A 22,086-nucleotide genomic window follows, 5' to 3' on the forward strand; every position below is an offset into this window, starting at 1 on the left:
GTAAAGCACAAATATGATTATACCACTCTATCACATAAAAGTCTTTTAGTGTCCTCCCTATGCTATAACAAACAGTAAAGTATATTCTATTCAAATAGTATAACTTACAAGGTCTTCCAGACCCTAGCCACTGCCCTTCCTTCTCCTCCAGCTCCAGCTCCCTACATTCTTCCTGGGACCCTTAGCTCCAGCTACATAAAATTTCTTACATTTTCCCCAGTGGGCTATAACCCCTTCTTTGCTCATGCCACTAACTTCCCACCTACCACTATCACCAAAATAGCTCCTGTTCACTCCACAAGATCTACTCAGTCTTCATGTGAGTCAGCAAGCTTTCCTCTTTCCCAGTTTTGACTAGATCACCTCCTATATTCTCCTATAAAATCCTATTTCTAACTTTGTACCTCCCTCATTTCTGCTAAAGTATAAGCCCATTGAGAGCTGGGGATGTATCTTGTTTTCACTGCATTTCTAGTGATTTACACAGTACATAAGAAGCCTTCAACAAATGCTTTTGAATGAATATATAAATAAGTTATTCTTAATAATTGAAGTCTGCCAACTGTCAATATAGGAAGGCAGCAGATTCAGGAATATCTTTGACATAAGAATGGCAGTATTTGCACCTAAGATGAATTACCTGATCTCTCTTCTCTACACCCTGCCTATATGTTTCCTCTAATTTCATAGAAAAATCACTTGCACAGGCAAGAATAAACTAAAGATTTCTAGATTCCCAGGGGGCCAGGCCCTAGTCCATAATTGTACTTTATTTACTTGCTTGTTAGTGCATGAAACTATTTTTCTATTTTCAGAGATCTCAATGTCATATTTTTACCATATAAAACTTCAGTCTGAATGACCATACAAAATGTATTCCCAGAAACAAAATAGCACCTCTGAGTGTCTCAGCCCATCAGTGATGCAGGAAGTTCCTTTTAAAGTTTAGGTTTGGAGGTTATTTATTCTGCAGCAATTCAAGTTTGAGCCAAACTGATTGTTTTCTGTCTTAAATTGCATTGCAGACCTCAAGAAAAAGAACATAAACTGTTGGCAAATTTATAGCCTTTAAACAAAATTGCCTTAACTTGAGGGGATTCCCTTAATATTGCTTGTTATAATTTTTTTTCTAATTTTAAGGATGCTCCCATTTCATATGAATTCAGAACATGAAGGGACACATGCAGGATTTGCTTCAAGCTCAACACACACACACACACACACACACACACACACACACACACACACTACAACATCTTTTTAATGTAAATTCCTTATGTATTGGGTACCACAGCCAAAGGACAGAATAGAAACTGGCTTGAGAGAGCTCAGTAATGTTATTCCTTTTCCATCAGTACTTTAATTCTGTCAAAAATACTAGCATACAATACTCAGGCCAGCAGTCCATACCAGGAGGACATTCAGTAAATATAAATCATCTAGTAATTTTCAAAATCAATGACTTTACTTCCCTTGTTCTCCAGTGTAACCCCTCGGTCTAAAATTCCAACCACTTTCTTGTTATTTTCTCCCTTTCCTTTGCTCCTATCATTCCATGTCTTCCAAAACCCCAATGCTAATACTTGAAGAGTGTATATTATATGCTAACTATTCTCAGAACTGTCCTGTGTATTAACTTCATTATAATCCTCAAAAAATCCAATAAGGTGGGTACTCTTATTGTTCCCAGAATACAGCTGAGGAAATGGAGAGAGATTAAGTGACTTGTCCAAAGTCACGCTACTATTCAGTGATGACTATCTGCCTGGACACTCCTGATGAGCCCCAATGGAAAAGATCACATGTGCAATCAAATTGGTACCACCACATGCCCAGCTGGTGTGGCTCAATGGTTGAGCCACACCAGCTGGGCATGTGGTGGTACCAATTTGATTGCACATGTGATCTATGAACCTGGAGGTTACAGTTCGATTCCCTGTCAGAGCACATGCCCAGGTTGCAGTAGACTTCTGGCCCTCCTCCTTCCCAGAGACAGTAGAAGTTATCAGACAGAAACTCCTTCAGCTTCCTATTGTCTATTACAATGGAGGGAGTTTCCCATCTCCCATCATAGAACACAGATTTCCATGCTCTTTTGCTTTCTCAGGGACTATTCTATTCTCTTGATTATTCCTTCCCATCAACCTGGTTTTGCTTTCACTACTGCACAGAAATTGCTCCTGTGTCACCAATAAACTTGCCTCAGCCCATATCTCATGTGCCATCTCAACTGCATTGGACACTGCTGTGACTGCTCCAACCACAAATGTTTTCTTTGCTTTGCTTCTCCGCTACCATCCACCACTATTGTTTCTCCTTCCTCTTTGGAAACGTCCTTTTAGTCACCTTAGTTGGCTCCAACTCTGCTGTCTGCCGTCCTAGGGCGCCTTTCCTCTTGCACTACACCAACTGCTCCAGGGAAACCTTACCCACTCCCCTGGCTTCAATCACCATTCATTTGCCAGGGACTCCCAGCTGTCTCTGTGTAGCTCAGTCAATTCTCTTCCTCTATTCAGCTCTGCTTAGATGATTCATGTGTGCATAAATGCAAAATTTTCAGCATTAACCTCATTCTCTCTCCCCCAAACCCTGCTGCATTATCAGTGTCCTAGATACTGGCTCAAATCAGAAACTTGATGGGCATGGTTTTTTTCCACACATCCCATCCACCACCAAATCACATTGATTATATCTCCTAAATAGTGCTCACATCCATTCACTTCTCTCTGTTCCCATGACCACCACCCTAGACTAGCCCACCATTATCTTTCCCTGGAATAATGCAAGAATTGATTAAGTTGGTCAACTTTCTGCAACACAGCCCTCACCTCTGCTTCCTTATAATCTATAGTAAAGCCAGTGTAATCTATTTAAAAAGTAAATCTGATGATGTCATGGTTTCAACTGCTCTTTAATGGAATCCCAAATATGGTGTTTAAGAGCACCAAGCACTAGCTTCTACTAATGTCTACTTTTATTTTGGTCCCACTTTCACCAGCTCTCTGCAATATCTCAAGTGCTTCCCTATGCCTCAATGTTGTATTGCACTTAGACTCTGTTCACATATGGCTTCTTTGCCCCCTCCCTGTCATTGTCACCAAACACTTCCTTAAGGCATTCTTTTCTGACTTCGAATCTTGATTAAATACCTTTAATATGTGTGCTTCATCTTATTTTTCATAAATTTTTATCCCATTGTTATTTATATTTCATATCTACTTTTGCCATATCCACACAGGAAGAAAATATGACTGCCTGGTCAATATAATATTTCTAGACTAGAAATATTTCTAGACTAAACTTATTATACAGTTTGTGGACTATTTTTACTAATTTTGTCATCATTTCTGTGTCATATTTATTAGCCACCTACGGGCATTGTTAGATGCCCATTAAAGAAAATGCCACTGTTTTATCTAATTTACCTATGGCATGTCTAATAATATAGAGTGGCATAAAAAGAGGTTTACAGTTGTGAGTATTCTTGTTTTATTATTTATTAATCATGATATTTTTTCCATAAAAACAACTGTAAACCCACTCTTGCCCTTCAGTAGGCAGCTTTGGTCATATGTTCCAATAATAAAATGATCTGCCCATCATCTTCTTTTCCAGTTGCAAAGCATTTTGTGTCTTTGAATAGAAAGAATAAAAATGAAAAGTTTTCTGTTTCATTTCTATGATGAAATGTATTACGTGTGTGGGAGGGGTGATGGGAGTGATGCCTACTTTGTTGACAAGGATACCCCATGTCCCATGTCCCTCCACTCACCCCCCGCCCCAGGGAGGACGTCCATTTTATTCTAGTGTGTTCAATCAAGCATATTATTTTAAGGTAATGAAATAGGTTGGTAATTTCTTTTTCATCAGTGAAGTAAACAGTTTTTAATATGATACTAAATTATTTGTGAGAAGTAGAAAGTTGGTTGCTTAACACATTTTATTTTTCATGTGAAAGGTAGATAAAACTGAGTCGTGCAATCTTTTCCAACCTGATTCTATCCAAAATATCTATAAATGTATACTATTTTCTTTCCAGTGACAAACAACTTGTTTGGGGAAAGTGAGATCAGTAAAGCATCCAAAATGGTTCCAAATGCCGTGTCACACATGACACCTGAATTCTCAAAGCTGTCATGTGGGTAAAAAGCACACTTATCAAAGAAAGACAATAATGACAGATCAGAGGTCAATACTGAAACTTGTAAGTAATTGAACCATTTAACCACCATTTACTAGCTCAGAATTTCTCCTCGGGAATGACGTGTTGCTAAAAGCCTTGTTCTGGTAGCATGCTCAATTCATTGCTTTACTCGGCTATTTTCCTAGTTCCCAATGATATGGTTTTTATCCAAGTTGCCTTATCCAAAAGCAGGGAGTCTCACATCTTAGCCGGCATCATAATAACCGGGAAAGTATGCTAAAAGACAGATTGCTGGCCCCTACCTGGCACTTCTAATTCAGTAGATGTCTGAAGGGGATGAAGAATTTGCATATCAGAGATGTTGCTAGTGATGCTGATAATGAGATCAAAGGCCTACACTCTGAGAATCCCTATCCTAAAGATATACCCTGTTCAACAACACTTGGTATTCCTTCCTACCAAATTATGTAAAACGTAGTCTCCTCTTGGTCATTCCAAATGCTTCTTTATTCTTTCTTAATTCCTCTAGGCCAGTACTATCTGATAGAAGTACCATGTGAGCCATGATATTTTCTAAAATGAAATTTTCTAAATTAGCCCCATTAAAAAAGTAGAAAGAAAAAGATGTAATTAAAATTTTTATTCCTCACCCAAGGATATGTTTGATTATTTTTTTTTTTAGAGAGAGAGAGAGAGAAGAAGGGGCAGAGAGAGAGAACACCAATGTGAGAGAGAAACATCAATCAGTTGCCTCTCCTACATACCCCAGCCAGGGACGGAACCCACAACTTAGGTATGTGCCCTGACTGGGAATGGAACTCACGACCTTTCAGTGCATAGGATGAAGCTGCAACCAACTGAGCCATCTGGACAGAACAAGAGATGGAATTAATTTTAAGAATATATGTTATTTCACCCAATGTATCCAAAATATTTTTTCCAACATGTAATTGATATAAAAAATACAATGAGCAATTTTGCATGCTTTGTTTATGTTCAGGGCATACTAAGCCTTTGAGATTGGACGTTTTTCCACATTCACAGCACCCTCCTTTTGATCTAACCACATTTCAGTGCTCCATAGTCACATATGGTTAGTGGCCACTGCAAGGGCCAGCACAGCCCTAGACCTTTAGAGTCAAGGACACTGGAGAATTGATGGCTCTGTGCGGTCTGCCTCTGTCTGACATTCACTACATTTTCTCTGTTTAAAATATGCCTGACTGTCAGAAGCATTATCAATTTAATAACACATTTTAAGGACAAAAACAAAACTATTACATCATTAAGTGCACACATTGATTTTGAAACACATGCCAGTATCAGAACTGTCTCTATTTTATGCATAGAACCAAATATAAAATGTCACAATGCACTGTTTTTCTCTTGCCATTTTGTTCTACTCAAATCCTCCCCCATCAAAAACCTTTTTCTTCCAGCAAGATAATCCACATTAACAACACAGTATTTGTGCTTCTTTATGTTTTCTTCATCCTCACATAATCCCATACAAACATACACACAGAAGTTTGTCTATATTTGTTTTATAAGAATAGGATCATATTATACCTATACTTCTCTGCATAATTCCTTTCTTATTCAATAATAACTCACAAAAATCCCTTCAAGTCAGCTGGAGGCTGCAATTCATTCTTTTTTAATAGCTACAGTAGTCCATGCGGTGGGGCACCATAATTTATTCAATATTTCTGTTATTGGCAGGCATTCACACTTTATCCTGGATTTTCAAGCACTAAAAAATGCTGCAAAAAAACCCCTTTAGATGGATAGATATTTTGATATATAGATAGATATACATCATCTACTCTCTTATTCAGCTTGCAATCTTTTTGTTAGGCTCTAACTTAGACATTCTCTCAGCATATCTGAGCCCTTTCTTTCCAACAAACTAAAGCAGTTACCATTAGTAGTCCAAGAAAACTGTTTTAAATCATTTTCTTAATGGATCCTTCCACAGTCAACTGGTTCAGACCAATGCATCTCCCTTCAACCCTCCCCCATGATGCTGTCTCTATTCACAGAAAAATCCGCATAGAAATTATTTTACTGTTTTATGCTTACTCACTTTGCAAAAAAAAACAACACACAACCATATTAGTTGACATCAACAAGATTAATTTCTTCACTGATGTTTTAAAATTAACAAAATAAAAATTAGACTAGAAATCCAAGGACCAGTACTCTATAACATACCCAAAGTAGCAGATTGTAACTCAGGTAATAACTATAATCAGAATGATAAATAGCAACAACTAACAGTTTTTAAAAATACTTTTTATTGATTTTAGAAAGGAAGGGAGAGGGAGAGAAACATCAGTGATGAGAGAGAATCCTGCACACCTCCCTTGGGGATGAGCCCTGACTGGGGATCAAACTGTGACTGCCTGTTTCATAGGTCGATGCTCAACCACTGAGCTATGCTGGCCAGGCAGCAACAGCTAACAGTTGTGGATTGTTGGTATGTGACAGGCACTGTTCTCATTGTTTTCCATTTGCTAATTCCTTTACTCCTTCAAAACTTCCATAAGGTAGGTACTCTTGTTATTTCAATATTATCCCCACTTTGTGACTGGGGACACTGTGATCATACCTCCAGTAAATGGCAGGATCAGGATTGAAATGTGGACGTCAGAGTCCTAATCTCCTCACCTACAAGTAAATCAATTCAGCGACTCAATAAGTAGGTAAAAAATCACCTCAGCTCTTCTCTCTGAACCTCAGTGCCCTCCGCTATAAAATTGGCACAGTCACACCAGTTCCTCCAACCTTTAAGATTGCTAAGAATAATAATAATAAAAAAAAAGATTGCTAAGAATAAATATAAACACGACTAGAAAACCACAGAAAACTCTAGCAAGGGAAGTTGCCTTGTTTCAGCTTGAAAATTTGGCTGAGACTATTTCCTCATTCATAGCAAACACTAAGCTGGTCAAGTGTTCTATGCAAGGGCAAACCAAGACCTATGCTGACCACACACACCCTCTGAAGGTGAGGCTGGATGTAGACGGCCAGCTAAGCACCCAGCGGGAACCACGCCAGGCTCTCGCAGCCTGCTGGTCTGCCTGGAATTAGAAAAAGAGCAGCCAACGTTTCCCTCTATTGTGCAGCCTGACCGCGTCCTTCCTCTCCCTGCTCCAACCCTTGCATTACTTAATTGGAGCGCTGAGCTATAAATCTTACATACTTAAGGGCCAGGAAACTCTCTGGAGCCCTCACACCTAAAATTTGTGTGGGAGTTCAGCAATACTGAATTTTCAAATAAAATGATTAACAGGAACCTTGAGGGCAGCCTCAGAGAAAACAATCCTTCCTGAGTCTTGCCACCTTCCTCTGAGGACGCTTTTTGTTCCCGTGTTTAATGAAATGGTTTGGAAGTAACACAGTGATAGTGATGAGTAACTGAAAGCAGGAAGAGAGGAGCTCTCCATTCTCCACTCGGGGAGCTCCGTCAGCAATCAAACCTGTGTCACTGCTCTCTGACCAGGCCTGACAAGGCCAATGAAACATGTTCTTGGGAAGGTTTCAGCCACTTAGCTCCATTTTAACTGCAATCTGCTCTAATTACTGGGTTTTTTAGAAACATTTTCTCCAAGATTTTAAAATAGTAAGAAATCAGTGCACCTGATCAGAAAGCCAATTTGCATTTCCATAGCATAATAACGTCTATCAGACTTCATGAAGCAGAGAATTAAAATCAGTTAAAAGGAAGGACATAATCCAATCCGGTTCTACTCCAGACAGAGGCCTCCAAGCCTACTATTTGCTGAAACAATGATTTAGGTGCGCTGCCAAGCAAATATGGGATGTTTATGGTCTTGCACAATAGTTTTTCTGTAAGAGCTACTTTTCATTTCCTCCGAATTGTAATAGTACCTGGGATGGTGTGGGATGGGTTAGAAAGAAAAGCCTAGAATATTTAAAGAGAGAGAGAGAGAGAGAGAGAGAGAGAGAGAGAGAGAGAGAGAGAGAGAGAGAAAGAGAGAGAGAAAGAGAGAGAGAGAGAGAGAGAGGAATCTGCCTCATTTATGCCCAGAAAGATCATTTACAACCAATTTCTAAAAGACACCAAGCATCAATAATAAATTTTCAGATCAAGGCCAGAAATCAGGATACTCAAACAGATGCTATTAAGCATATGAAGTTGTCTGAAGGAGGATTTTCAGGGATGCCATACCATTTCATAAGTTGAAAGTATGTGTAAACTGGCCGTGACCTGCCCAACTTTCCTAGATTCTGGGAAGGAGGAGGCTTGGCAGGAAAGAGGATTTGGGTCATCAAGCAACAAGGACAGGGCATCTCCTACCGAGAGATCTCAGTGCCAGTCGGCCTGCCTGCCGAGATGATCACTAGACTCACGCTGTGTTTTCAGCCATATCTGCTTCCAGGGAGCAATTCTGCTTTGCAGTTATGGAGAGGTTGACTAAAGCTGCTGGAGGGGCCCACTTCTCTACCCCACATGGGAGTTTTATAGCCAGACCTACCCCTTTCCATTCACTATTTGTCTATTCACCTCTTTGCCTTCTCTCTCTCTCTCTCTCTCTCTCTCTCTCTCTCTCTCTCTCTCTGTCTCTCTCTCTCTTTAAATATTCTAGGCTTTTCTTTCTAACCCATCCCACACCATCCCAGGTGCTATTACAATTCGGAGGAAATGAAAACTAGCTCTTACAGAAAAACTGACTTCTAGAATAAAGCATAGAAAAGTGGCTGTGTCCCCAGCTTAATCACTTACGAGCTATGTGACTTTGAGAAAGTAACTTGACATTTCTATGTCTCATTGACTCACCTATAAAACAAAGAAGATAGTAGCTCTTGTGAGGAGGAAAAATGGTCATGCATGGAATTTCTTTAAAAGTACTCCAAAAAGTATTTTCGCTGAATTCAGTGTTGTCAACTGGGTCTGGGTTTGACGTGAGCTTCCTGCAAAAGAAAGCTGAGGAGTCAGGAACAGAAGGATGTATGATTATGACTGACTTTTGGAGTAAATAACAACACAAATACAGAAAGAATCTCCTCAAGGAAAGTAGTCAACCAGGGGTCAGAACAGGAGGGTTGAAATGTAAGCTCTCCTGCTGTTTAGTTCTCTGCCCTTCATCAACTCCCTTAATCTCTCCGAGCATTACTTTCCCCACTTGTGCAATAGGATCCATGAAAAACACCTTATTGCATGATGGTGAATGAGAAATTTAAAAAAAACATATATGAACATATTGTGTAAACTATAAAGAATTTTTCCACTCTGGGCCTAGGCATTCTACTACGTTGTCTTGCTTATTATCTTCATAACACAAAATGACTTGAAATAGCCCTATTTAATTGATTTTTGTCTGATTCACCCCACTAGAATGTCAACTCCCTAAAGGCAGAAACTCTGTCTTATTAATAGCTGTATCACTCATGCTTAGAGCAGTCTTGTTCAGAATGAATAAATATTCAAGACAAGCATACTGGTAGTCAGCCCCAGAAAAAAAATTGAAACAGATAAAGTTTGCCACATTGACCCCTCTCCTGAACCCTCTTAGTATTAGAAATGAATTGCCCCCTTCCTATAATTGGGGAATTATCTACATATAAAGAAAGCCCATCTCTTCCTAGCGAAGCTGCAAATGCTAGATATTCATACTCCAGTCTCCCTTGCAGCTAGGGTGCAGGTATTTTACTAGACTCTGACCCCTGGCTTACTACCTGTTGAGGACTTTAAATTTAAAACTAGTAACTTCAAGAACAATAGGACCACATAGTCTTCATTCTAGCAAGGCTGGTAAGAGAGGCATCTATGCCCATGGTTCTAGCAGCAGCATCCAAGATCCTGGGTTGGTGAAAATGATGGAGCAAGCTGCAAGCACCCAACATATGTTTTCACTTGATCACATCTGTGGCATTATTTTGGCCCTTGCTCTTGATTGTATTATGCCACAAGCTAAGTTCTTTTGGCTATTCTGCATAATCTCTAGATATAATTTCCTCTAAATTATGCCTTTTTTACAGGATTGGTTTTTTTGCTTGACTGGTAGAATCCTCCTCTTCCCCAAACTGCCCAGTAGAATTGCTATCAAACTACACATGATCCTGGTTCCCTAAGGGACTCCAAAAAGTTTTTCTTCTACAAATTATACTCCCTCCCCTCCAGCCCTTCTCATTCACTCAGATCAAATTATACACTTCTTGGGCCTTGTTTCCCCTAGGATCTTACATTCTATAAGGCATAATCTGATCAATTAATTCAAGCCAATGTGTTAATTGATGACACTAATTTAATATTACCCCAGCACCTTAGCAGATACTTTTAATACCTTAAAGCAAATAAGAAAGTAATGTGTTTTTACAACTATTCAGTGCTCGGGCCTGTGAAGGCTCTTGTCTATGTCTGCAATCTCAAAGGACTTGTATCCATCAAGACAGGTCATGTCTAGTCTGACCTTGGGTGCTATGTGGACTGATCATTTTATGAGTGACATTGGGCATTTCATGGAATCAATGCCTTTATTTTATTATTACACACACACACACACACACACACACACACACACACACACACACACCTACTTAAAATACTTCATGGCTTTTAGAATAAAGATAAAAAATGTTACCATAGCCAACCAGGCCCAGATCTTGAGCCCTAATCTAGTGATATAAATGTTTACCAGCTAGCTCTTGGGTCAGGGGAGGAGTGGTTAAAATCCTTTGTAGCACTCACTGATTCGGGTAGCATAAGTACTTCCACCATGGCCAGTTTCAAGCTATCAAAATAATGTCAAAAAGGTTACAAGATTCCTGAATATTTAAAAAATAGTCTCTTGAAGACCAGTGTGAGCTACCAGCTCCAGCACACACTGTTTTCCAAGCCTCTAGAACTGGTTTTCCCAGCCACTTATTGCACTCATCATTCTAACCCCATTGGCCTTTCAACTTCCTCATAGCGTCATATTCCCCCTTCCCACCCGCCACACACACACACACACACACACACACACACACACACACACTTTTTCCACTTACCTATAGCTCAGATCAAGTTCTCTGTTACAGCTTCCCACAGCATTCTGATCCTGTCCTTCAGAGCATTAATTTCACGTTATATATTTGTTTCTTCTTGCAACTGATGTGATATTTAACATCATAAGCAAGTATGGGTCTATAGGATGATCAGAGAAGCTATAGACCGCCTTTTCTGTATAATTTCTATATATCCTTTTATGGGGGAAATTTTAAGACTATCCAAAAAAGACAATTTTAGTGGATGAATGAATCTGCTCAGTTCTTATAACCACAAATATTACAGTATCTCTTCTATTTTCTCCTGGTTTCTTAGGTTATTGACACTCGAGAAGATTATTCCAAATGTGTTTTCTCTGATCAAAAGATGTTCTGTGTAGATGCCTGACAGGCTGAATTTGTGAGGTTGAGGTGGGAAGATAGGAAAACGTAATTCTGATAAGACAGTGCTCCAGGCTCCCTCAGCTACCTTGCCAGAGAAGTTCTGGGTTTATATATTTAATAGATTGGTCTTCCTTATAAGATTATTTTGAATGATTTTTTATTGTTGAAAAAAATGTTTGCAAACCAGTTTTAACTTTATAGGTATGGAAAATAAGTGCTCCAAGAAGTACAGGATAATAGGGAAATTATTGATGTGCTTCCTGGAACCTTTTTTTTTTCATGTATGCTAATTCCTATCCTGCTTTTCCCTTCTTCCTTCCTTGTTCCAAATCCCAGTAAAAATTTAAGCTGCATTTCCCATGGTGTTGCTTTTTCAAAAATATGAATCCTTTTTGATACTAAACCATATGGCCCTCCATTTGTATTTGGGTTACAGAGTGCTTGTCTAAAGTCACAGAGATCATTGGTTTTAGAAGCACAACTTGAATCAGGTCTCCCGAGTAACCGTTTCCTTTCATTCTGCTTCTGAGTTGGTCTACTGTCAGCACCAGTGGGAACCGCTACCCAAAGGAAAGCCCACATCCCATACTGCAGGCATCTTCTCCACGAGAACTACATTTTCATTGTTAGATAAATTATGTTTTCTGGAGACAAAAATCTAAATCTAAAATCTGATAAAGTTCAATAGAAAAGTGTCCCCCATCTTCCTAGCCATCAAATTTCTTACCTCAGAATGCATCCTCAACACTAGAACCAACTGGACTTCCAAGTTCTGAATAGAAACTCAGGATCTGGGTAAAGAATCCAGCAATGCATCCATGGCATCCTATAAGTCAAGGAGATTTGAACTTATATTCCATTGATGTCACTTACTAGGTATGTGATTTCACCCAAAGTCATTTTCTATCTCAGAGGCTCAGAGTTCTGAGGATGAGAAAGTGCACCTTATATGGTTTATTGGAAAGATTAAATAAGACAAACTCCTGGCATGAAGTGCTCAAGTGATGATTGCTCTGTGTTCCCATTAATTAATTAATATTTTTATATCTATATTACTAGGGCAAGGCCGGATATACACTAAGTGGCCAGATTATTATGATCTCTGAACCCATAATAATCTGGCCACTCAGTGTGTGTGTGCTTTCCTCCCTCTGGCTGCCAGCACCGCCTTAGCTCTGGCCGGAGCCGCCTTTCCACCTTCCCACACTGCCCAGAGGCCCTGAGCAGCTGGGGTGGTGTGGCATGCCTGCATTGTTGCCATGGCGATAATGCAAGCATCCCACCCCCAGCCGCTCAGACCCTGTGTATGCAAATTAACCCACTATCTTTGTTGGGTTAATTTGCATACTCACTCCTGATTGGCTGGTGGGCGTCGTGAAGGTACAGTCAATTTGTATCTTTCTCTTTTATTAGTGTAGATATTAGAGGCCCAGTGCATGAATTCGTGCATAGGTGGGGTCCAGCCAGCCTGGCCAGGGGGAGGGGGCATGGATGTTTGGCCGGCCTGCCAGCTGGTTGCACTCCTGGTCAAGGGGACAATTTGCATATTAGCCTTTTATTATATAGGATATGCACTGAGTGGCCAGATTATTATGCGTTCAGAGATCATAATAATCTGGCCACTCAGTGTACAAGGTATCCCCCAAAAGTGTATATACACTTTAACAGCTGATGGTTCAATTTTGAAAATGAAATGTAGTTTAATAAACACTGCCTTTATAATTATTCAAAGCGTGCATATACATTTTTGGGACACCCTATATTAATAGATGATAGATAGATAGATAGATAGATAGATAGATAGATAGATAATGTATATATGTGTATGTGCGTGTGTAAAGCCTGATCCATAAGTTCAGAAAATAATTTTGCTTCCAATATATAGCTAGTTTGTTCATCATATGTTATTCAGTTAAACAAACATATACTGAGTTTTTAATATTTGCTGGACATAGTATTAGGCCTGGACCATAAGAAAGGGTAGATATTCAGTTCCTGTTTTCAAGGAGCTAATGATTTAAATCCTACCTGACAGATGAGACGTCCTATGTTCTTAGGGGTCTTTAAGAGAGAAGATCTCCCCACACTGTCGGAAACTGCCATGCTCAATTCTCAGTTCTCTGAGCAATTTGTGTGTGTTTACAATTCTTTGACAATCGATGTGTCTCTGTTTCCTCGTATGCTCAGCATCAGAAGGAAGAAAGAACAGTTGGCCACCATTTGTCACCTAATAAGCCTTCATTCACTGAGAGTTATTGAGTTATTCCTCTGTCTTCTCTTTCTAGATTAAATAATTCCAATCCCTTTAACCTTTCCTCAGAGGTCCTATTTGCCAGCCTTCAGTTTAATCATTTTCACTGCTCCCTTCTGGAGTCTCTCCAAGTCTTCTGCATTAAAATATGTTGCTTTCCTATTGAGTTCACTCTTCTAAGCATCTATTCTTTCACATAAACCAAGACAGAAGGAATCAGCTTCCAAATAAAAGGAAAAGAATAGACAGAAGGATAGATTTCCTATGTAAGGAGCTCATGTAGAACATTCAAATGCTCAAGGATAATTAGCATTTATTGTCACTACTATTAAGAAGGACAGACCAAAACCATTTCTAAATTGTGCCAACCATTCTGTTTGACAATTACCTAAATTACTTTTCAGCAGATCCAGCTATTAACAGCAAACTCCAGCCTTGCTTTAGTTACACCTGAAATTTTCAGAAGGCTGCTAATAAAACCACTAATGAGATCAAACAGTATTTTTTGATTCTATAAAATACGTCTGATCACCAAGTAGACCACAGAGAAGTCTATTGATCCTTAAACAATCAGCAATTAGGATGGCCAGGAGCTTATACCCACAGCAGCGTAAGAAATGCCCTCCCAGGTAAAAGTAGACAGTTCACTAGCTGTTTAATTGTCAACCTTGACCTAGTAGATCCCTCCTACTTTTACTAGTTCTCCATGTCCAGGCACATGCCCAACGTGTTTGTCCCCCAGAGTGAAGGAAAGGCATAAGTCACACACGCCACCATAAGTGCATGCACAATTGAGGTCTGGGAGTTCTAAAACAATGGGTGATTAAAGTCATAACATATTAATAGTTACCAATTTTATAAAAGCAAGATTCTAGTTATGAAGTGAACTACAAATCGCCCCTGTTTTATTTATTTGATAGTAAATAGAGTCCCATAAATTCTTATCAAGTGGTAAGAGAGTGAGAGTAGGGCACGGATATTGATGTATGTTGCCAGGCTACTGTGTAGTGGTTATGGCAAGTGGCCAGGAATGCTGGATTAATAAATCACTAGTAGACACAACTCTGTGCTCCTTCTTTATTCCAATATGTACTTCAGAGACTTATATCAAATTATTTCAAAGAAACAGCAATTTGCACCACCCCACTCGAATCCACTGCACCCTGGGAAGCAATTTTTATTCCATTTGAATCTGAGAAATAATATCACCAACACTGAACACTGGCATTTGTTCATTGCAAGGATTAGAAAAAAAAAAAGAAATAAAACAAATAAAGAGTAAGACAGAAATGAGAGAAAGACAAGAAGTGAAAACCTGAGGTTGGTGAATTTTAAAAACATCCATCTATGATGAGCAAGTGACATTTTCAGTAAAGAGTTTCTGGATCTGAAAAAGTAAAATAAATTTCTGGTTGACTTTCAAAAGCCAACCATTTGGGTCATTCTTTAAAAAAAAAAAAAAAGATAGCTGACAGATTAAAGGAACTCCATTTATAAAAATCAAATGAACTTCTAACGAAGCTTGTTTTGGACATGAATAAATCATCTGGTCATGAATTATTCATTATTATCCAGAAACAAGCTGGGGATTCCAGGAACTGGGCTTGGGGAGGTGCTGAAACTGGGGACTGAGTGAGTTCATCGATTCATACCCACCGGGGGAATCCAGGGAACAGGCCTGGGGTACCACCTTCTGATGCTGACCTTACTGGACCTCCACTCAAGTTTAGAGAACATTTCAGCAGCCTTTGCACCTCAACGCATAAAGCAAATAGAGTTTAACTCATAGGGCCTTTCTTTAGAAAACTGTATGTGCTCAGTAACAGACACTATTTTTGAGCAATGGATCTTTATTTTATTTATTTATTTATTTTTTAAATATATTTTATTGATTTTTTACAGAGAGGAAGGGAGAGAGATAGTTAGAAACATCAGATGAGAGAGAAACATCGATCAGCTGCCTCCTGCACACCCCCTACTGGGGATGTGCCCGCAGCCAAGGTACATGCCCTTGACCAGAATCGAACCTGGGACCTTTCAGTCTGCAGGCCGACGCTCTATCCTCCGAGCCAAACCAGTTAGGGCTTTTATTTTATTTTTTATATTTTTATTGATTTCAGAGAGGAAGGGAGAGGGAGAGAGATAGAAACATCAATGATGATTAGCTGCCTCCTCCATGCCGCATCCTGGGGATGGAGCCTGCCACCGGGGCATATGCCAGTCCACAAGCTGAGGCTCTATTCACTGAGCCAAACCAGCTTGCGCGGGAATGCATGCTGTCCACAGGGCACACTAGCTGTGTGCAAAAGATGGTAGCGGTGGAGAGTTTTTATTGAAAGGAGATGGCTAGAGAATTCTTTAATGAGAAACTGTTCAGCGTAGCCTGACCTGCTCATCCGTGGCTTTAGAGGGCTGGACTTTCAAGCTGGGGTGGGGCAGGGAAGAGAGAGCGCCCCTCAGATTCCATCAACTAATCCCTGTGTGTGTTCCAGGTCCAAACTGCTTTGCAGGAACCACCATCATTCCGGCTGGCATCGAAGTGAAAGTGGACGAGTGTAACATCTGTCACTGTCACAACGGGGACTGGTGGAAGCCGGCGCAGTGCTCCAAACGCGAATGCCAAGGCAAGCAGATCGTGTAGCGCCCGTGCCCGGCGACGATGCCGACCTGCGGGGGGGGGGGGCGGACGCGGTGGCCTCCGCTCCGCACACGTTCCCCACGGAACGAACCAGACACACGAACTCCCGCCAGCTACCACGGGGTCACCAGCAAAACCTTCTGGGGTTGACAAAAGTGACTATTTTCCTAAGAGGACCGTTCTCTCTGGCTATCTAAAATACCTATAGGATACGGCTATCGAACCCGCTTTTGTAACCACCCACGCTGGAGGGTGACTTGACGACTGGATTTCTGGGACGAAAGCAAACAGCCTCAGACAGGCTGCTTCTGCGGTGACACCTCCAGCCTGCCGGGCGCACCGTCCTGCCGAGTTCATTCACGTTTACGCCCCTGTCCATCCCACATGGCATTTTTCTCCTGTGCTAGTTCTTTTTCCCGTGGAGAGTCCAAGGGGCCAGATTTGACCACCCAGTTGGGTCGAGCTTTGGTAAAGAGATGTCAGGGGCGCGCGGACCCTGCCCGACCAGGAAAACCAAAAGCATCCAACCAATCACTCATGCCCCTGTCAGCCGAGAAAGGAGAAGGGTACGCAGACGGACCCACCGCTGGGCAAGGCAGGGACCTGGCCCTCGGTGCCTAGTTTGGGGGCTCCCGGTTTCATTCTGACAAACCACACATTCCACCTGCAAAACCTTGAAACTGCCAATCAAACACTAATATTGCAGTACACCAGGAATGTGACTAAAGAGTCCAAAGGAGACAGGTATTCGAAGGTGTAGCATTCCTCACCAAACTTTCTCATGACGCTGAAGTTGAGTTCAGCTTGTTAAGGAAACACACCCCACACCCGCGGTCAGCTGGCACTATCAATACAGAGCCAGGGTGAGTCGCCCCACTGTGAATCTGAATCCTTCTGAACACGACTGGCCTTGGAGATCAGGTTGGGCTGACAGCCAGTCGTCCAGGCAGGCAGTTTTTATGGTTCGGGACCGTGTTGGGCCTGTTAAGAGTAACGACCACTCAGCTCTCTGTCTAAAACACAGATTCAGGACACTCTTTCCACCTCAAGTGCTGATTTAAATTCAAGATTAGGGTAGAGTGAGTCTTGCACAATACAATTCCATTTGTTGAACATTTTTTAAAATGTATATATTAGATACTGAACAATTAAAGTGAAGAGTCTCAAGGTTGCCCTGGTAATGCTGCGAGTATAGTAACAGAAAAATAAATAAAAATACACAGGGTATCTGATGCCACCTCCGAGTCAAGTGCAAATTCAGCAGTTCCGAAACCACATGGCATAGTTAGTTGCTTGTTTCACTTTCTGTCTTGAAAACCCTGGTGCAGATCTGGTAGGGTCCTTGAGGAAACTTGAAGGCTGTCTTTCTTATCATTGTTCTCTCCTTTCTGCCCCCCCCCCCCACCCACCCCGGCTTTGCCCTAACTTCTATGGAGGGCCACATTCTAGAACAAGGGTCCCCAGCCTTCGTGCTGTTGACATTTGGGGCCAGACAATTCATTGTTGGGGGAGGGGAGCTGTCCTGTGTGCATTTTTAGGATGTTGAGCAGCATCCTTGAGCTCTATTCCCTACATGCCAACAGCAACACCGCAGTGGTAACCACAGAATGTCTCCAGACATTTCCAATGTCCCTGAGAGGTTGGGGAGCGGGCGAAACATCAGCTGGTTGAGAAGCAGTGGTCTAGACTAATCAGTGTAGAGTGGTTTCTGCCAGGGACATGCCAGGCGAGCTCAGGCTGAGCCTGTGGTTTGGGTGAGCCTCTGAGCCCTTTGGGACATGCACAATCAGCAGCTCCAAAGGGAGCCATGCTTCAATGCCATAGGTCCACCCTCAGGACACGTATTTCTTGAGTCTCATTCAACTGGATCTTCATTTAAAATTGTCCATCTCTCCTCCCTGGAAGCACCTTCTGTCATCAAGAAAGAGTTGTCATTTCCCAAACCAAGGTGGTGACGAGTTGGACCTGACACTGCTCACGCACACTGTGCTTGTGTTATGATACAAATAGCCACGCGGCGCCATCCGAGGGAGAACATCAGGCCGCCTTCCCGTAGAACACCCATCCGCAGCAAGGTCGGTGCCTTTCAGCTGCCACCGTGGCCACGTCACACAGACAGCCATGAATCATTCATGAACGACTCTGCATGATTTATTCCCACACTCCAAAGTCAAGGCATCTCATACTTCAGCTTATGTCTAGACAGAGATGTATTATAGAGCTTTCTTTGCCCTGAGGTTGTCTGCTTCCAGCTTCAAAAACCCACACTCTTGGAAAGAAATAATAAAAATAATAAATGACAGGAATAAGATTTGCAACCCAGAAAACATCATTAATGGAGCCATGTAGCATAGTACCCTATGTATTATTAAGGAGTTACTATGTTCTTTTCAAAAAACAGAAAGAGAGTGCCACTGGGAAGCCAGGGTACTGAAATTTTGCATCAAAGTCTTGGCACTATGATAGTTGTAGTTAGAATTAACCAGAATGAAGCATAATGTCCATCAAGAAACTCTCTTTATAGAGGCTGCTCCATGGCCTCTGTGACCAGCCAGAGAAAGGGATTTTTATTTTTATTTTTTGTGGTTGGATATTTTTTTCCTCTCAACGTTTCACTCTAAGCTGTTTCCTTTAAGAGTTTGTAGCACTGAGATTTTCCCCCTTTTAGGGAGAGAGGAACCTATACTGTGACAATTTCTCATGAACCGTCAAAATTGACAAAAGTCCTTCCACCCAGTTCATCGAGAAATTCTTCCCAAACTCTGAATAACAGAATAATGATCCCATCTGTTGTTGTTGTTGTTGTTCCTTTGAAGGCTCCGTTTGCCACACACTGTCACCTCTGTCCTTCACTCCTGCCCGCCCCACCTTTGGTTCTCGGCTTTAACTACAGCTCTGCTTAAATAAGGGATCAACAACAGCCTGTTTGTCAGCTGATGCCTGTTTAAAAAAAAAAAAAAGATTCAGTTTCTAAAATCTTTGAAAAATGGTGTGCCTGAAAACTAGTGAGAATAAAAACAGAAAACCTAAACACTAAACTGTAAAAAGGGGATTCTAGCAACAATATTTGATGTGTAAAGAATATATTATTAAAAAATTATTTTGTTAAATATAAAGTGTGTTAACCAGCAAGCATTGTCTGTGTTATATTTTCCTTCCTAAATTCCTCCCTTCTCCCTACCCTCCTCATTTAATGACCAATTCTCAGTGACTTCTATCATCCGAAAGTACACATACCATTAGTGCTATATTCCTTTAGGATTAAGTGTTCACTTTAGCATTTGCTTGTGTACATTTTCATTTTTCATAATATGAGGCAAGGCAGACTTGGGGGTCGGAGAAGAAGATCAAATAAACCAGCATCAAGAGTGTAAGTGAGAGAAAAGTATTTTCCTGACCTGTATCCATACCCAATGCTAATCTATACTAATAAAATGGTAATATGCTAATTAGACTGGGTCAACTGGACATCTCCCGGTCATCCAGTCCTCCTTCTGGAAAAAGCCACAGTGACGGGGGCCGAAGCAGAGGCGGTTAGGGGCAATCAGGCCAGCAGGGGAGGGAGGTTAGGGGCAATCAGGCCAGCAGGGGAGGGCAGTTAGGGGTGATCAGGCCAGCTGGCAGAAGCTCTTAGGGGTGATCAGGAAGGCCGGCAGAGGCAGTTACAGGCAATCAGGCAGGCATGTAGAGTGGTTAGGGGTGTTCAGTCATGCAGGAAGGTGAGCGGTTAGGAGACAGCAGTCCGGATTGCGAAAGGGATGTCTGACTACCAGCAGTCGGACATCCCCCAAGGGGTCCCGTATTGGAGAGGGTGCAGGCTTGGCTGAGGGACTCCCCTTCCCCATGTACAAATTTCATGCACCAGGCCTCTAGTAGTTTATAAATTGCCATCATCTTTTGCACTGTTAAAGGAAGAGAGAAAAAAAGGCAGCCACTAAGAAAACATCAGCATGGAGTGCCCACACATAACTATCCACACCCCCACTCCACCTACGTTCTCTGAAAACAAGATTACACATTCTTGTTTTTCAATTTCCCATGTGTCCAACTCTCTGCTCCCTGTGTCTCTGGCAAAGGTTGTTTTCAGTTAATTCCTAATTCAAGTTTCAGAGCATAGGAGAGAAAGCTATGAACTGCGATGGTCCTGGGTTTGTGGTTACTTAAGGGTTTATGTTGAGAATATACCTCTTTTTTTTTTTTTTTAAGGGAACCTTCAAGATTTTGAAAGACAAACAATATCTCTGATCCAGCAACCTCACCTATACTTTCTTTCCACATGTGTAAGGAATTTATACCTTAAACTAGAGGCCCGGTGCACGAAATTTATGAGGGGGGCAGGGAGGTTCCCTCAGCCTGGCCTGCACCCTCTCCAATCTGGGATACCTCGGGGGATGTCCCACTGCCTCTCACAATCCGGGACTGCTGGATCCTAACCACTTGCCTGCCTGCCTGCCTGCCTGATTGCCCCTAACCCCTCTGCCTGCCTAATGTTCCGTAACCACCTCTGCCTGCCTAATGTTCCCTAACCACCTCTGCCTGCCTGATCTCCCCTAACTGCTCCCCTGCTGGCCTGATTGCCTCTAACCACTTCTGCCTCGCTCTGCACCCGGGACCCAGGATTTCCTCCTCTGGCTGGCTGCAGGCACCCAGGACCAGGGCCGGCTTCACCCAGGCCAGCTGCAGCTGCAGGGGACCATGGGCAGGCGGCTTGTCTCTCTCCCGGGCCACAACCACAGGCGCTGGCACCTGGGATCGCAGGGCAGGCAGCTTGTCCCTCTCCTGGGCCGCAGGTGCAGCCTCTGGCGCCCAGGACTGCAAGGATCGTCAGGTGAGAGGCTTGTCCCTCTCCCAGGCTGCAGCCCCAGCCGCTGGCTCCCAAGACTGCGGGGAGGTCGCTTGCTCCTCCCCCAGGCCACAACCCCAGCCACTTGCGCCCAGGACCGCGGGGCGTGTGGATTGTCCCTCTCCCAGGCCGCAGGCGCAGGCACAACTGCCGCTGCCCGGGACTGTGGGACAGGCAGCTTGATCCTCTCCCGGGCCACAACCTGGCTTGTCCCTATTCCTCTCTTGAGAGCTCATTTGTGCTTGGCTGGTCCCCATTTCTCTCTCCCCAGTGTTGAGTGTCTGAGCCTTTACAGAGTGAAGGCATGAGGGCATGACAGTGTGAGGGTGTGATGACCATTTGCATATTAACTCATATTATATAGGACTAGTGGCCCGGTGCATGAAATTTGTGCAGGGGGGGTGTGTTCCTCAGCCTGGCCTTCACCCTCTCCAAGCTGGGACCCCTCAAAGGATGTCCTACTGCCAGTTTACAGGGATCGGGCCTAAACCGGCAGTTGGACATCCCTCTCACAATCCGGGACTGCTGGCTCCAGCCACTCACCTGCCTGCCTGCCTGACTGATTGCCCCTAACCACTCTGCCTGCCGGCCTGCTCACCCCTAACTGCCCCCCACTGCTGGCCTGCTTGCCCCCAAATGCCCCTCCGTCAACCAGATCACCCCCAACTGCCCCCCATGCCAGCCTGCTCATTCCCAACTGTCCCCCCTGCTGGCCTGCTCACTCCAAACTGCCCCCCTGCTGTCCTGATCACCTCCAACTGACCCCCACTGATGGCCTGCTCACCCCCAACTGGCCCCCCTGCTGGTCTGCT

General features: G+C 42.5%; 1 protein-coding gene across 1 annotated transcript in view; it reads left to right on the forward strand.

The window, feature by feature from the left end:
• Nucleotides 1–16,434, forward strand: part of VWC2L (von Willebrand factor C domain containing 2 like) — a gene marked incomplete at its 3' end in the record, with an annotated part of 136,006 nt that extends 119,572 nt beyond the window's left edge. Inside the window, exon 3 of the mRNA XM_079781708.1 lies at nt 16,286–16,434. Coding sequence (XP_079637834.1) covers nt 16,286–16,434 — 149 coding nt within the window. The remainder of the gene's footprint in view (nt 1–16,285) is intronic.
• Between the last annotated feature and the right edge of the window lie 5,652 nt (nt 16,435–22,086).

This window comes from Cnephaeus nilssonii (assembly GCF_951640355.1).
Source record: "Cnephaeus nilssonii genome assembly, chromosome: 10".
In the NCBI taxonomy this organism is placed as follows: Eukaryota; Metazoa; Chordata; class Mammalia; order Chiroptera; family Vespertilionidae; genus Cnephaeus; species Cnephaeus nilssonii.